Source organism: Ptychodera flava, chromosome 12 (assembly GCF_041260155.1).
Source record: "Ptychodera flava strain L36383 chromosome 12, AS_Pfla_20210202, whole genome shotgun sequence".
Lineage (NCBI taxonomy): Eukaryota > Metazoa > Hemichordata > Enteropneusta > Ptychoderidae > Ptychodera > Ptychodera flava.
The window spans coordinates 12,416,434-12,429,533 of NC_091939.1; the positions used below are offsets into that span (position 1 = coordinate 12,416,434).

General features: G+C 41.7%; 2 protein-coding genes across 4 annotated transcripts in view; both read left to right on the top strand.

The window, feature by feature from the left end:
• The first annotated feature begins 406 nt into the window (after positions 1-406).
• On the top strand, positions 407-5,180 carry LOC139145025 (uncharacterized). Its single transcript, XM_070715926.1, has 5 exons — positions 407-473; positions 1,020-1,158; positions 1,951-2,439; positions 3,137-3,601; positions 4,423-5,180. The coding sequence occupies exons 2-5, from the start codon at positions 1,086-1,088 to the stop codon at positions 4,506-4,508; spliced, it is 1,113 nt and encodes a 370-aa protein (XP_070572027.1). The 5' UTR covers positions 407-473; positions 1,020-1,085; the 3' UTR covers positions 4,509-5,180.
• Positions 5,181-10,895: 5,715 nt separating this feature from the next.
• The window catches only part of LOC139145026 (uncharacterized), a 37,020-nt gene continuing 34,815 nt past the window's right edge, over positions 10,896-13,100 (top strand). The window contains exon 1 of one of the 3 annotated variants that reach the window (XR_011554888.1): positions 10,896-11,563. The gene's annotated coding sequence lies outside the window, so the exon portion shown is untranslated. The remainder of the gene's footprint in view (positions 11,564-13,100) is intronic. The other 2 variants (XR_011554887.1, XM_070715927.1) reach the window with 2 other exon arrangements.

The window sequence follows — 13,100 nt, forward strand, 5'->3', positions numbered from 1 at the left end:
CAAGAACCATTGCGGGGTAAAAAAATGGGTTTTTATGCTAGGGCACTTGACTAATAGATATAGCTTTATGGACGAAATACTGATTCACTGTTTCACAATGGGGGTTGGGGAGTTGGGTTATATTTGCTATTTTAGCCAGTAAAAAATGAAGTTGCTGTATGGGCTTCAAAACGAGGCCGGAAAAGTGGTAGACCAAGAGCATTGTAAAGGTTTAAGCGTCCGAATATCTGTCCATGAGGAACATTCTTCCTGAAGTAGAGTCCGTCAATGAAAGGCACTCATTTCGCACTCTCAGGTCATGACACCAACCTGTGCAGGGCATTGTTTGAGGGCACGGTTGCCTCCCACACTCTTTTGTTCGCGCCACCAATGCTAGGGTTGATGACATCGCCGGGAAAAACCCGGTAGTTAGGTATTTAACCATGGGTCAGATTACACAATACTACTGATTTATCGCTCAGGGCGAGCTTAAGGTAAGGTTTTCTAAACGCTTTTAAAACTGGGACAACTTTAGCACTTGTTTTTGGTAAATATTACAACCTACATTGAACACAGGGTATCGCAGAGTATAATTCCCAAGGAAACAATAAAGGATGGAACATATAACTCACTTTTACCGAAGCTGTTGGCGGAAGTTTCAATCTAGATCAGAGAAGGAAGTAAGTTTAATTTATTTCCGTTGGTATGCAGTTACAGGTGACGAAGGCGCTAGTTGTCTTTCCCGTTGAGTCACGTTTGACGATAACTTTGCAGATGTCCTTAGAAAGCATGAAATTAATAGTGGAACAAAAAGATTAGCCGTGAACAAAATCAATTACACTAAATCAAATTATTACTCAGGTTTTTTTTACTTTTCATTCAAATATCAGTATAATTAAGTGGCGGAAGCGTCACTCATGAGGGTGCTCTGGCAAATTTTCACATGAAAGTAAAACATGCACAACGTTGTGTATTAGTTTCGCTAATGTGGTCTAGTACCGAGGAGTCTATCTCTACTTTGCTATTGTTATCACTTACAGTGAATTTCCAACGTACGTCAAACCAAAACCCAGATAATCGGTGTACCAGGGAGGAGTATACTCGACATGGCACACCGCGTACTGCACCTACATGCCATGTTGGTTTGCTGTTTATTACAGAAAACCACAGCTGTTCCAAGTAAGTAAATTCTATTGTGCACGGTAGTCTCACTGTCGGCTGACTTCAAGTATGTCTTAGCGAATCTTTTCTCGGCCTGCATACAAACTTTATCAACGCTTGAACGCCTTGCCAATATTTAAAAGACAACCATCGTCGCGTCTGCGGGTGTGCAGCATTTTTGTCCATGAGCAAGGTAGTGCTGCCACAACATTTTGTTGAAACAAGCGATAAAAGTTATAAACTTTAAATGTTGAAATGTACAACATGGACAAATATTCTAACTCGACTTCTCCTATGGTAAATGTATGCTTCTTGTTAGTATGGGACGTATATAACCCGTTTGCAAATTGCTTACGATTGTGGCCCTTTAAACTATTTCCTAATGCTCAGACATGATTTACTTTCTGTCCTATGCCATCTTTATATGTTTCACATCTTTATCGCTATCGCTGTTTGTTTCCCTGTCATTTCTTGTCACAATTTTCTTCATATCATAAAAGAAGTTAGACTAAAATTAGACTAAAATTTGACGGATTTTCAGCTGCGTTTCTTTGCCGGAAAGTCATAGATTCCATTGAATATACAGTTTGAGACGGTAGTCCTACAGACGGAACTAGCGGTTCATTAAATTGCGGATTTTTTGTTTTTTGTTTTGCTCGTTTTTTAAATAGGTCAAGCCCTACTTTCTGTCACCTGCAGCGTCAATAAAATAGAATCTCCATTGTTGTCGCTTTATCGACTTTTCGATGATCCCATTAAATTACCGTCGCGTTCATTCTCATTCCTGATTCGTCCACATCTGTGTTTTAGCATTTACTAGACCGACTCTGACTGTCACCAATTCGGATACAATAACGCACACACCTGGTCAAGTGACGCATGACGTATCAGTTGTCATAGAGACCGAAAACACTGGCTTTGCAACTTACGATGAGTTACCAGCGGCTGCTGGCGGCGAAAACAACTTTGACCTTGTCTGGTACTTCTCGGCGAATGAGACCCTTGAAACGCAGAGCGATGCCGCCGTGAATGCCGTGAGCTTCACTACCATTGCGGCGTCGGACGAATTAAGTTCCGCCGTCGACGGAGAAGAGCGTCTTCGCATAGAGGGCGCTGTTAGTTTGGAGATACCAGACGTTGACCCTTGCAACACTGATGGCTACCTGTGTCTACGTTTACCGCTGACGTCAACGGCGCTCAGAATAGGATCGGTGTACGAGGAAACAGACGGAGATTACCGATGCATACCGTTCGGGAATGAAGTCAACACGACAGCAGGGGAGTTTGTGTGCCCGGCTGGTAAGTCGTTGACCTTATATGTAAACAGGTGTCTTCTCTTTAAGATAAGATGCACCTCGAAAGTGAAAGACTTAAACTTTTGCTCAAACTTTCCTTAAGAAATATTCAAACCATTCTCTTTCAAAATCAAGAATAAAGATCGGGGTCACCGTGCAAATTTTGGAACTAGAGAACCAAATTACCCAAGATTTACCGATATTTGAAATTCATAATGGCTGCCATCCCTGTGTTAACTCTATAAAGAAAAATAAAAATTTCGAATTTCGAAAACCTAAGCCGATGAAAGGTGTTCTTACACCAAGAGCTTTAAAATGAACCCCCACAAGTTGTATATGAGAAAAGAATTGTCAAAGTTTGAGAGTCCGAATGTTTGTCCCCGAGACACGTTCTACATGAAGGAAAGAACATTATCTTCCCTGTATGATGATGATGAAAAATTACAAGTCTAACTATGGATTTTTAACAGTTTTTTGTTAAAATTTAGTTTTGACTGATCATTCGTCATATCCTGACGCAATAAAAATCTTGTCAGTCGTACTAAAGAGGCTTGCATCCTGTGTCTCATTTGACGCTTGTAAATGATTAAAATTATGGTCATATTGCAGTATGATGAATGAGGGTCGGGTAGGTTTGACTTTTCTTCTGCAGAAACAATCATTTGAAATCATGTGGAATCTCTATTGTGTTTTCTTCGCAGTGCTTGGTACGCCTACCCTATCGATAGCATCGGTTAATAATGGTCCATACCGCGCTGGCGAAGAATTAGAATTGACCGTCACACTGTCGATCCGAAACATAGATTCGCATGCTTTACAACCGGCAAGCGCGCCCTCTGCAAACTTTGAAGACGGATGGTGGTTTTCGAAAGATGACGTTCTAGTCGACGGCGACAGTGAAGTCGATGCTTCGGCATCACTTACACCGACCAGCGAGGCAACGCTGGCCAGTAGGATCGCAGCTCAAGGCACCTTGATTGTCACAGGGTCTGTCACGCTTACTGTGCCGGTGCAGAGATGGGAGGACTACCATTACCTCTGCGTGAGATTATCGATACAATCCGGGGTTGGTGCGTTCTACGGGTCCGGCCAGTCAGACTACACCTGTGTCAGTTTACCTGATGGCATTGGCCCGGCAGATGAAGAGATGCCTGATAATAAGAAGGGTATGGAATGTATTTGTGGGTTTTTTCAGAGACAGACCGTTTATGTTGTTCGTACGTGCGCCACATATCGGACCCTAAAAACAGTAATACTTTGCCCGTCTGCTGATTGTTTGGACTCTTGTGGAGCAATTGATGTTTTCAATATCTTGTTTTTGTGAAAATTAAAAATTATACATAAGGATAGTGGCCGCTTTAAATTTCAAATTGCCAAAAACAGTATAAAACCAAGCTTTCGATTATTAGTTGTATAATTTTCAGTCCCGCACCCCTTTCGATTTCATTTGGCCGCAAACTTATTTTACTTCCATAACATTGAATTTGATGACGTTTCATAATGACTTTTTTACCTCTGGCTTATTCCATTAGCTCTAACATGTATCCAGTAGTTTTGCTGAACTTTAAGATTATAGTCATCTGTGATAAACCTAACATTATGTGAAAGCGTCAAGTGTTCAGTTTGTCGACGCGCCCTGTATTTGTGTATTGTTACTCTTGTTAAAGACTGGTATTAGACCGGACCAGCATTCCTTCGTCAACAATAACATTCAGTTGTATTTTGTGCAAGAGACAGTGCCTGTGCAAGGCTCATAATTTGTATGTTATCATACTTTCCGAAAGTGAATAGAACATTCAATTATTTTCTGGAACAGAAATATTGAATATATTCAAAAGTTGCTGCTAATGTCTATATAAGTCCGTTCTTGTACGAAAAGAGTACAGAGGTAGTCCCGTATGCAGGCAATATAAAATCTCTCTCTCTCTCTCTCTCTCTCTCTCTCTCTCTCTCTCTCTCTCTCTCTCTCTCTCTCTCTCTCTCTCAGATTCAAGAGGTCGTGCAGGCTCCACCGCCATGACAACAGACAAGATACTCCCTTATCTATGCTCACTGATTGTCCTTGTCATGTAACAAAGTGACACCGAAGTATAACTAAATACCAAATCAATTAGTATCGGATATATTTAGCCGCTGCATTACAAACTGTCAAAACCCCTCCAGCAATGTGTCAGTGAATTCAATAACATTTGAGTTGCATTTCCAGACAGCAGAGTTAATCTAGCTTGAAGATCGTCCCCTACATGAATTTCGCCTGAAGTGAATCTAGTTATCCGTCCGCACTCTGCACTGATTAGTGTCTTTCTTCATGTAATTCAGTATATGGCAGCGGCCATGGGTAATTGAAATTTGAGCAACTCACAGCATTTAGAGGGAGGATGTTCAGCTCAAAGTGCGCTCATTCGCACCAACCTAATGCGCCACATACGGTGACGCCATGGATACCGTGTATTACATGATTATTACCCAACATCTTTCAGATTTTGTTTATGTGTAACTTTCAAAGCTGTCAGAAACTTTAAACTTGTAATAACTTACTTAAGTATAGTGTGTTTAGGGGAAGTTCAGATCAGAGTATCATAGCATCTCGCACTTTCAAAACTTTCGTATTTGGGAGGGGGTCTGAGTTCAATCGCAAAGAGTTTATTTTGCGTCTGTTTTACTTATCCATTTCCCCTATCCTTTCAAGTTATATCTTCAATTCTTGTATAGTTTGTACATAAAATAATTTTCTTTTTCTCCACATGTATATAGTACCGTGGGCAGGCTTTATTAACTTGTGTGACGTAATATTTTGTGCGGCACAAGGTGTTACAACTCAGTACTCCAGATTAATTAAGCCGTCGAGCAGCCGCACCGGCTGATCTATACCCTATGAAAATTAGGAATAGTAAACATCTATGGTCATGAGGGCTATAGCGAACAAAGACCAGGTTATAGGACTGGTGTTTTATAACACACGCTCATGTTGTATCATGTTTTAATATTATGCACTTCAACAATCCATTGTGACAAGTTTACCTGGCGATTTCTCCACAGCGGCAACAGTAGTACCACTTTCTTCCAAAAAGACTCTACGCATACCAAACACCATCCTTGGTTGCACTTGAATTTTTTTTTCGTCGATGAGCTGTTCACGTTCCTACGATGTTGGAATGGAAAATCTTGCTGTTTAAGTGAGAGGCTCGTCGCTCATCTCGGGCGCTCATCACCCGCCACAGTTTCAAAGCTGCAGACGACACCACGCTCACGTGACCTGGCATTTTTCCAAAAATGGTCAAACACTATCTGCCCTGGGAAATATTTTTTTTCAAAAATACCACTGACGTCACTTTTGTCGATTCAGTGGAGCCCAGACGTATCTATTTTCCTGTCACGCTACGTATTCTGGCTAATCGCAACACGGAATAAGCATCTGGCGTGTTATTATGAAAGTTATAACTCTGAGAAGGTTGAAACACAGTCCCTAAAGTTTCTGAACATCAAGTCAACGCCGCCGTGGGCGGCGCTCTTTCATTTTATAAACTGCAATCACATTCATACTCAGTCTAATCATGACCCCGTGTAGAAAACACGAATAACAACATACTAGTATGTATTGGTAATGCGGTGCTCACCAACAGGCCGTGCGTCCGCGTTTATTATAAACGAAACACTGTTCAAAAACAAAACAAATGTTTTCTTCTCGAATAAAAGTAATACAGGAATAAATTCGAGACAAAAGTTCAATTACGAAAACTTTCAAAAAGCATACAGACGCCAAGGAAAACCTAGAGCTGGCTATGCCCAATACAAATGCAAGATATGCTTACCAAGTGATGTTGGACATCATCGTGAAATACCTTGACAAAATAAAACTTTTATGCGATGAAATGTTGATGAGCGGCGAGAGAACCATCTGACTGAATACACAACTGTACGGCAATGCATATATTGCCCCTAAACTAAACTACATCTGCTTTCCCTTGTATTCAAACGCCCGATTGGCGGAAAGTACACACGTGTCATTCACCAAACAATAAATTCCCGCTTTACTACGAATCGTAGATACCATAGATTTGCACTGTGTTTTCGTACCTGTAAATGACTTTGGAAGCAATGATAAGTGTCCGTGCATTGTAGATTCCACCTTTAGCTAAAATATAAGATGTGCAGACGAAGTTAGCATGTTGTATCGATGAAGTATATGTCAGTTTGATGTAAGCTTTGTTGAAATAGTCCATCGTCTGTACGTGTGTAGTACAGACATTTCCAAATGTATCGGTTTATTCCTATTTCCTGTTTTAAGTGAACAGGTGTTATGAGTATTGATATTGCCGTATTTCATTTCCCATCAGATTCACAGACTAATTCCAGAAAAAATGAAATAGACGATTTTGCAATGTTCAATAAGCTCCCTGAGAATGTGATAACTGTATTGTATATTGACAAAAGAAGTAGGAACGTTTGATGAAATAAACAGTGTTGAGTCAAAAAAGCTCAAGCTCCTTATTTAGCCGATATCTGCATCTTGGACGGTTTTCTTTCTGTAAGTATATAGTTAAAGGTGTTGTTTGAGGCGACGAACGAGATAAATGACTTCTTGGTCGTTTGGGGCGCTATTCTCAGCCAGCCGTCCCAAAGCTCGCAGTGTGGTTGAGTTGGTACATTTTAAAACCAGATGGGAACTGAATATGCTCCCGTGTTTCAGTAATATGTCGCAGTTGTTTGTAAATTGACACTTTACTCTGACACTTAACTCCATTTCCGCAAGTTTGCAATTTCCTCATTTATCCATTAGTGACTAGATTATGTGAAACTGCAAAATGTCTTTCAATATAGCTATGCCTTGTTATAATAAACACCACCCACTAGCAAAACTCATCAAATTTGGTGCAGCCATTTATAGATGAAAGGGAAATTTAACAGTTCGCTAAAATATGTAAATCGTCAACATTTGATATGAAAATATAGTACGTCTTTAAATTCGTCCAAATGTCGTTATAAGCGATGTCAGTACAGTTTCGTCATAAACGATGCTATCACTTTTGATGTATCGCCTCATGAGTCGAAAATTATCATTAAATATGCAAATTAGCCATTAATTGCCGTGAAAATGCTAAATGTCTTTCACTACTGTTATATCATTCTATCATCAATGTGTACAGCAAGTTTCTTACACGTCGCTCAAGTTCTTCGGGTTTGATATCCTTCAATTAGGAAAGTATCAACGGATGACAACATCAATAAGTACTCCAATTTACAAACTTGTTTCAAATTCATGCGCATTGCTTTTTCACCGGCCTACCCTGTAGAATCTTAGGCAACTACTACAGTTGTCTGGGGTAGTACGGAGGTGGTGTTCAAACTCATATTAGTTATATTTGATTTTGACGGTTGTCCGTATTACAATCATGGTTTTTTTTTAATCTGTCAGGTAAGCAACGTCCCTCAGGGCGAGTTTAGTACCTCTATTAGTATCCGAACTCGAATCAAGCAGTTTGGATGTGCAGCCGATGCTCAGAGGCTTTGTGAATCGTCAAGGTAGCAACGCAGAAAATGGGGTCTTCTTTTTTGTTGATTTTCTCTTTCTTTTGACTGCTGCAGTGATTCGAGAGGCATTTATCGTTTTGGTAATATTATTCCGGTGAAAATTATATGGAATATTAATCGGACAAAATACGGGACAATATGGCTCACTGGTCGCGGTACCGGAGTCACGATCAAAGGATGGTACCTTCGATACCCATGAAGGATGTTGTGCCCCTGAGCAAGGCAGGTGACTCCCCAATGGGTATCAAAGGATGGTATCATCGATACCCATGAAGGATGTTGTGCCCCCGAGCAAGGCACGTGACTCCCCAATGGGTATCAAAGGATGGTACCTTCGATACCCATGAAGGATGCTGTGCCCCTGAGCAAGGCACGTGACTCCACAATGGGTATCAAAGGATGGTACCTTCGATACCCATGAAGGGTGTTGTGCCCCTGAGCAAGGCACGTGACTCCACAATGGGTATCAAAGGATTGTACCTTCGATACCCATGAAGGGTGTTGTGCCCCTGAGCAAGGCACGTGACTCCCCAATGGGTATCAAAGGATGGTACCTTCGATACCCATGAAGGATGTTGTGCCCCTGAGCAAGGCACGTGACTCCCCAATGGGTATCGAAGGATGGTACCTTCGATACCCATGAAGGATGTTGTGTCCCTGAGCAAGGCACGTGACTCCCCAATGGGTATCAAAGGATGGTACCATCGATACCCATGAAGGATGTTGTGTTCCCGAGCAAGGCAAGTGACTCCACAATGGGTATCAAAGGATTGTACCTTCGATACCCATGAAGGGTGTTGTGCCCCTGAGCAAGGCACGTGACTCCACAATGGGTATCAAAGGATGGTACCTTCGATACCCATGAAGGGTGTTGTGCCCCTGAGCAAGGCACGTGACTCCCCAATGTCCAATTGGGTAGAAGGTGAGTGGTACCTAATCCTGTAAATAAGATATCGCCACATGGATGATGGAGTAAATAAATGTTGAAAACATTGCTAAATTTATTCTAAAAAGCATTTCACAGAAGAAAATAAAGTACAAAGTTTGTGTATGAATAGTTTCTCTTTTGCGTTTGATGTACCGTTCGTTTTTGTACACTCTCTTTGATTATGTCAGCTGGAAATTTGTTCTGATGAAGTTATCATTTACCAAAAGTATACCATTAAGCAGTAAATGAGTGTAAACTCGGCGAAAATCTCAATAACTGCAAGTCACAGTTTACAAAGTTACACTGTTATAGGTCCATTTGTCTAGGAGCGCATGGTGCTAGGATAATCACCCCCGGATACTGTACCGTAACCCTGGGCCCGATCGGTGGATGGGAAATGCCGGCTGGTATCCGGGGTGTTATTCCTAATACAAGGCGGCATAACACACACAGCCCTCAACTTGTCAAGGCTCTTTCACCTTGATCTGTCAACTTGACAAGGTACTGTACGTGGGAAATTTTAATGCCGGGGTTTCAAGGCTAGACTAGCGACAGGGCCACTCAATTTGGTCCCTTGTTTTTGGTCATGATCACATTGCCAAAGATATATATTTACTGTAATTTAGAACCCCCAAGAGATTCACAATTGGAAACTAAATGAATGTGGTCAACGCAATCAATGAAGTTGAACATAATATAACTTTTAAGAATCTAACATTTGAGAAACGTAGATTAAAATGGAAATATTATGTCGGTACTGTTTCTTATTAAAGTTTCTTTTCTGTTATTCATTCTGCTCCTGAATACCTTTTTTCAGTCGGTTGTATTTTTTTCTTTCGGCGTATCTCCCCAAAAAACAATACATAAAATGAAATATACATAGAGAGAGACTCACGTTGAACAGTTTTGTTTAGGGGTCTATATTAACTGTGTTGGTCGTTTTCTGACGGGTTATCTGTTTCTTACGTGCTGAGTTAGACTTCGACGACTTTTTGCCCCATCACCACATGGCGAACAGTCGTCGATGTGAAACTCGCGACGTAAAAGACAGAAAAATCGGCCAGAAAACCAGTATCACAGCTATGCACCCACGGCTATCCCCATATGTAATGAAGCTGACTTACAAAGTACGAGTTGACCAACAACGCTGACTAGGTCATTTCCGTCATGCTCACCGTTCAACGCTGCCTTGACTTCACCCTTCCCCTTTACAAACCTGGCTCCCTGACACCTCCTTCCTGAACACGGACTTGGGGGAATGTGACTGTCTCTAATCGTCCTGTAATTCACTTGTCGACCTTAACAGTCCAACCAAGCGACTAGCGTCAATGAATGCCCCTATCTCCGACCCTGCTGATCTCGATAACATGAATTACGAGAAAACTGTCAAAGGATAAAGATACAGTTGTATCACACGCAGTGCTTTCTTTTAAGAAGGGGGACATGATTTGTGTTCAGTCACGTGACATTCTGATGGCCTGGTTTGAATATGAACAAAGCCTCATCCTTGTTTGTCTCGGTAAAAGTAATAAATAGCAACGAATACAAAATTTTGAAAGCGTGTGACGATCTTGACGAGTTCGGAAGAGTGAGTCACATCACAAAGGACATGCTTTTATGAACACGACAGAGTAAAGTCATCCCATGACAACTTAGGGAACTACGATTGTTGATGGATAAGGTGCTAAACAGCGCGTCCCATACACACTCCATATTACCTGCCAGTTTGCGAACGAGCGAAAATCTCTGCAAACTACACTATATTTGATACACAGACAGCGAATTGAAAAGCAGAATCGCTGACTAAATAGGGTCTGTGTGTTAAACAGTGAGGCGTGAACACCGGATCAGGTTACCGGTCTGGAGTTGAAAGAGTCAATACGCTCAAAGCCAACTTTTTTAGAAGTCGTTTGTGACTGACAACGAAGCAGCCAATCCAGCGGCAACTTCTCCCAGGAGACTGGACCAGCGATATTGTGAGCATGCGTAACTGGTCAGATGAGATGATGGGACGGGGGTGATGTATGATCCTGCCTGCATCGTTGCATATCATCCTAGAGGAAGATTTCAGGGTTCCCGTCCTCGATTTTGTCGTCACAATGTCTGCGATACCTGTAGAGGTGTAAATCAAATGCTTTGTGAGGGAATTACACAAACAATTCATCCGAATTCCACGCAAAAGTAACATACCATTGCGACAGACACGATACACAGGTTACGGGGACATCTGGCTGTTGGGTTTCAAATGATGCCCGTTCGCCTACCGGAGGGAATTGTGGTCTTGATTTCGCCAGTTAAATCCTCGGGGGTTTGACGAATGATCACCCTTCCACTCCCAAAGGTCGACGGGACAAGAGAATTACGAGCGAAGTGCTAGTCACGCACGGGTTATTTCTCATAGAACCGCAGTTCAACGACGATTTTAGTGTTACTTAAACACCTAGCAACATCAATCTCGGTGACCCCTCCAAATCGTCTACGCATGTCTGTCTAAACTGGGAGTATCAGAGTTATTTTTTAGTATATATACGCCGTGTGACGAAAGTACTAGCCTAGTGACCTCTCCCGGACAGGGACGGTGGCAGCAGACGTCAAATCTGCTAAAGACGAATTGCGTAGTTGACGAGTATCTGCCGAGTATCTGCTCTGAAAAACTGTCAAAACTCAGGTGAGTGTCCAGTGAATTCACACAGAGAAAGTCGTAAATTACCCGTGGACATTTACGACCCAGGTGAGTAACAGTTAAACCCAAGAGAATCATGCGACTAACCTTTTTACTTAAAAAGTCAAGCAGCGAGAATAGAAGAGTCACTCGCGGCACGTATAAGAACCCACAAGCCGTCTTTTGTTTTGATCAGTACATTGATCGAACAGCTTTTCATGCCGAAGTGTTGCAATTTGTTGACATATTCTCTCGGATCTCAAGAGCTATTTTTTGTCGTCCGTCTTGCGACGCTGCTGTTCTAAGGCGTACCTGCCACAGAGACACGGAGCTATTTCTTTACGCGCACACCAATCACTCCCGAATGAGTTCAGTTCCCTGGGGACACGAAATTGCTATCAAACATCGCGATGTTTCGACGGTACCAGCGAGGGGGATTTAAGCGGGGTCCAAAGTTCGGCTGTCTGCAAAATACAGTTTACTGTTACCAACTCTTTTTGAGTAAGACACGCTTCTTTCGCTTTCATCACCCACCGAAGTAAACGACATCCACGTGGTCGTCAGTAAATGTGGAATGAAAATGGTACATTTTTCCGTTAGGAGTGTCGACATTGTCACCGTCGTTATAAAATGGACCGCATTGGAATGTGTTGGCATACTAATTTTGGCTCTGCAAAACCGTGTCGTTAGATTAGGGTATTTTCTCTTGAATGTAAACAAGGGTAGCCAAGAGTAGAGTTCTACAGGTGATAGCTCACAGACGCTGTCCCTACGGACGATCTTTACCTGTCGAATTCGACGAAGCTAAGGTCATATTTTTAAGAAGACCCGCTGGAGGTGTTATGGCAAATTTCCTGCTAAAAATACTTAATCCACAGCATGACAAAGCTCACAGATCCAAGACGCGAGTGTCAGTGAAGGTTCAATGCAACAAAGTGCGTATCTTCTAAAAGTTCACACAAAAGTTCACATTTTTACACCCACTATGGCGCAGTAACAGAAAGTTTGGACGTTAAACGTGTGCGGGCTTGATTTTCGATGGAAGTAATTCTGAATTCTTCGTCAGAAGTAACATTGTTTGCCCGAATTAGTGTTAGTCGACATGTTAAAATTTAGTCAAGACTGTATTATTGTAAGCCCTTTCTAAACACCAGTCCGATTTCATGTGCCCCATCCTGCTGCACAGTAAATTTGAAACAGTGCCAGGAAATGTAAACTGGGAGTTTTAAAATTACTTCTTACAAAAAAGCACGATTATGGTGTTCCTCAGAAGTTACGGCAAATTCATAAAACTTTTATTTACTTATGGTGGTCAAATTCTACATTTCCTTACAAGACAAGTGAAAGATAAATGCCTGAAGAAGACTTCTTCTCGATTGTTTAACCGCCCTCGCGCCTCGAAATTGGTTACGTACGCGCTTCGGAATTGAAAGACTTAAACTTTTGCTCAAACTTTCCGCCAGGAAACTTCAAATCATTCGCTTTCAAAATCGTTCATATTAAACACGTTACTGTTTCAGGAGTATTAAAATTAGTAGAATAA

Excerpts from the sequence above, each read along its gene's own strand:
- LOC139145025 (XM_070715926.1), top strand. The coding sequence starts at position 1,086 with ATGGCACACCGCGTACTGCACCTACATGCCATGTTGGTTTGCTGTTTA. Across the intron at positions 2,440-3,136 it reads GGAGTTTGTGTGCCCGGCTG|TGCTTGGTACGCCTACCCTA; the intron begins GTAAGTCGTTGA and ends TTTTCTTCGCAG. Across the intron at positions 3,602-4,422 it reads GATGCCTGATAATAAGAAGG|ATTCAAGAGGTCGTGCAGGC; the intron begins GTATGGAATGTA and ends TCTCTCTCTCAG.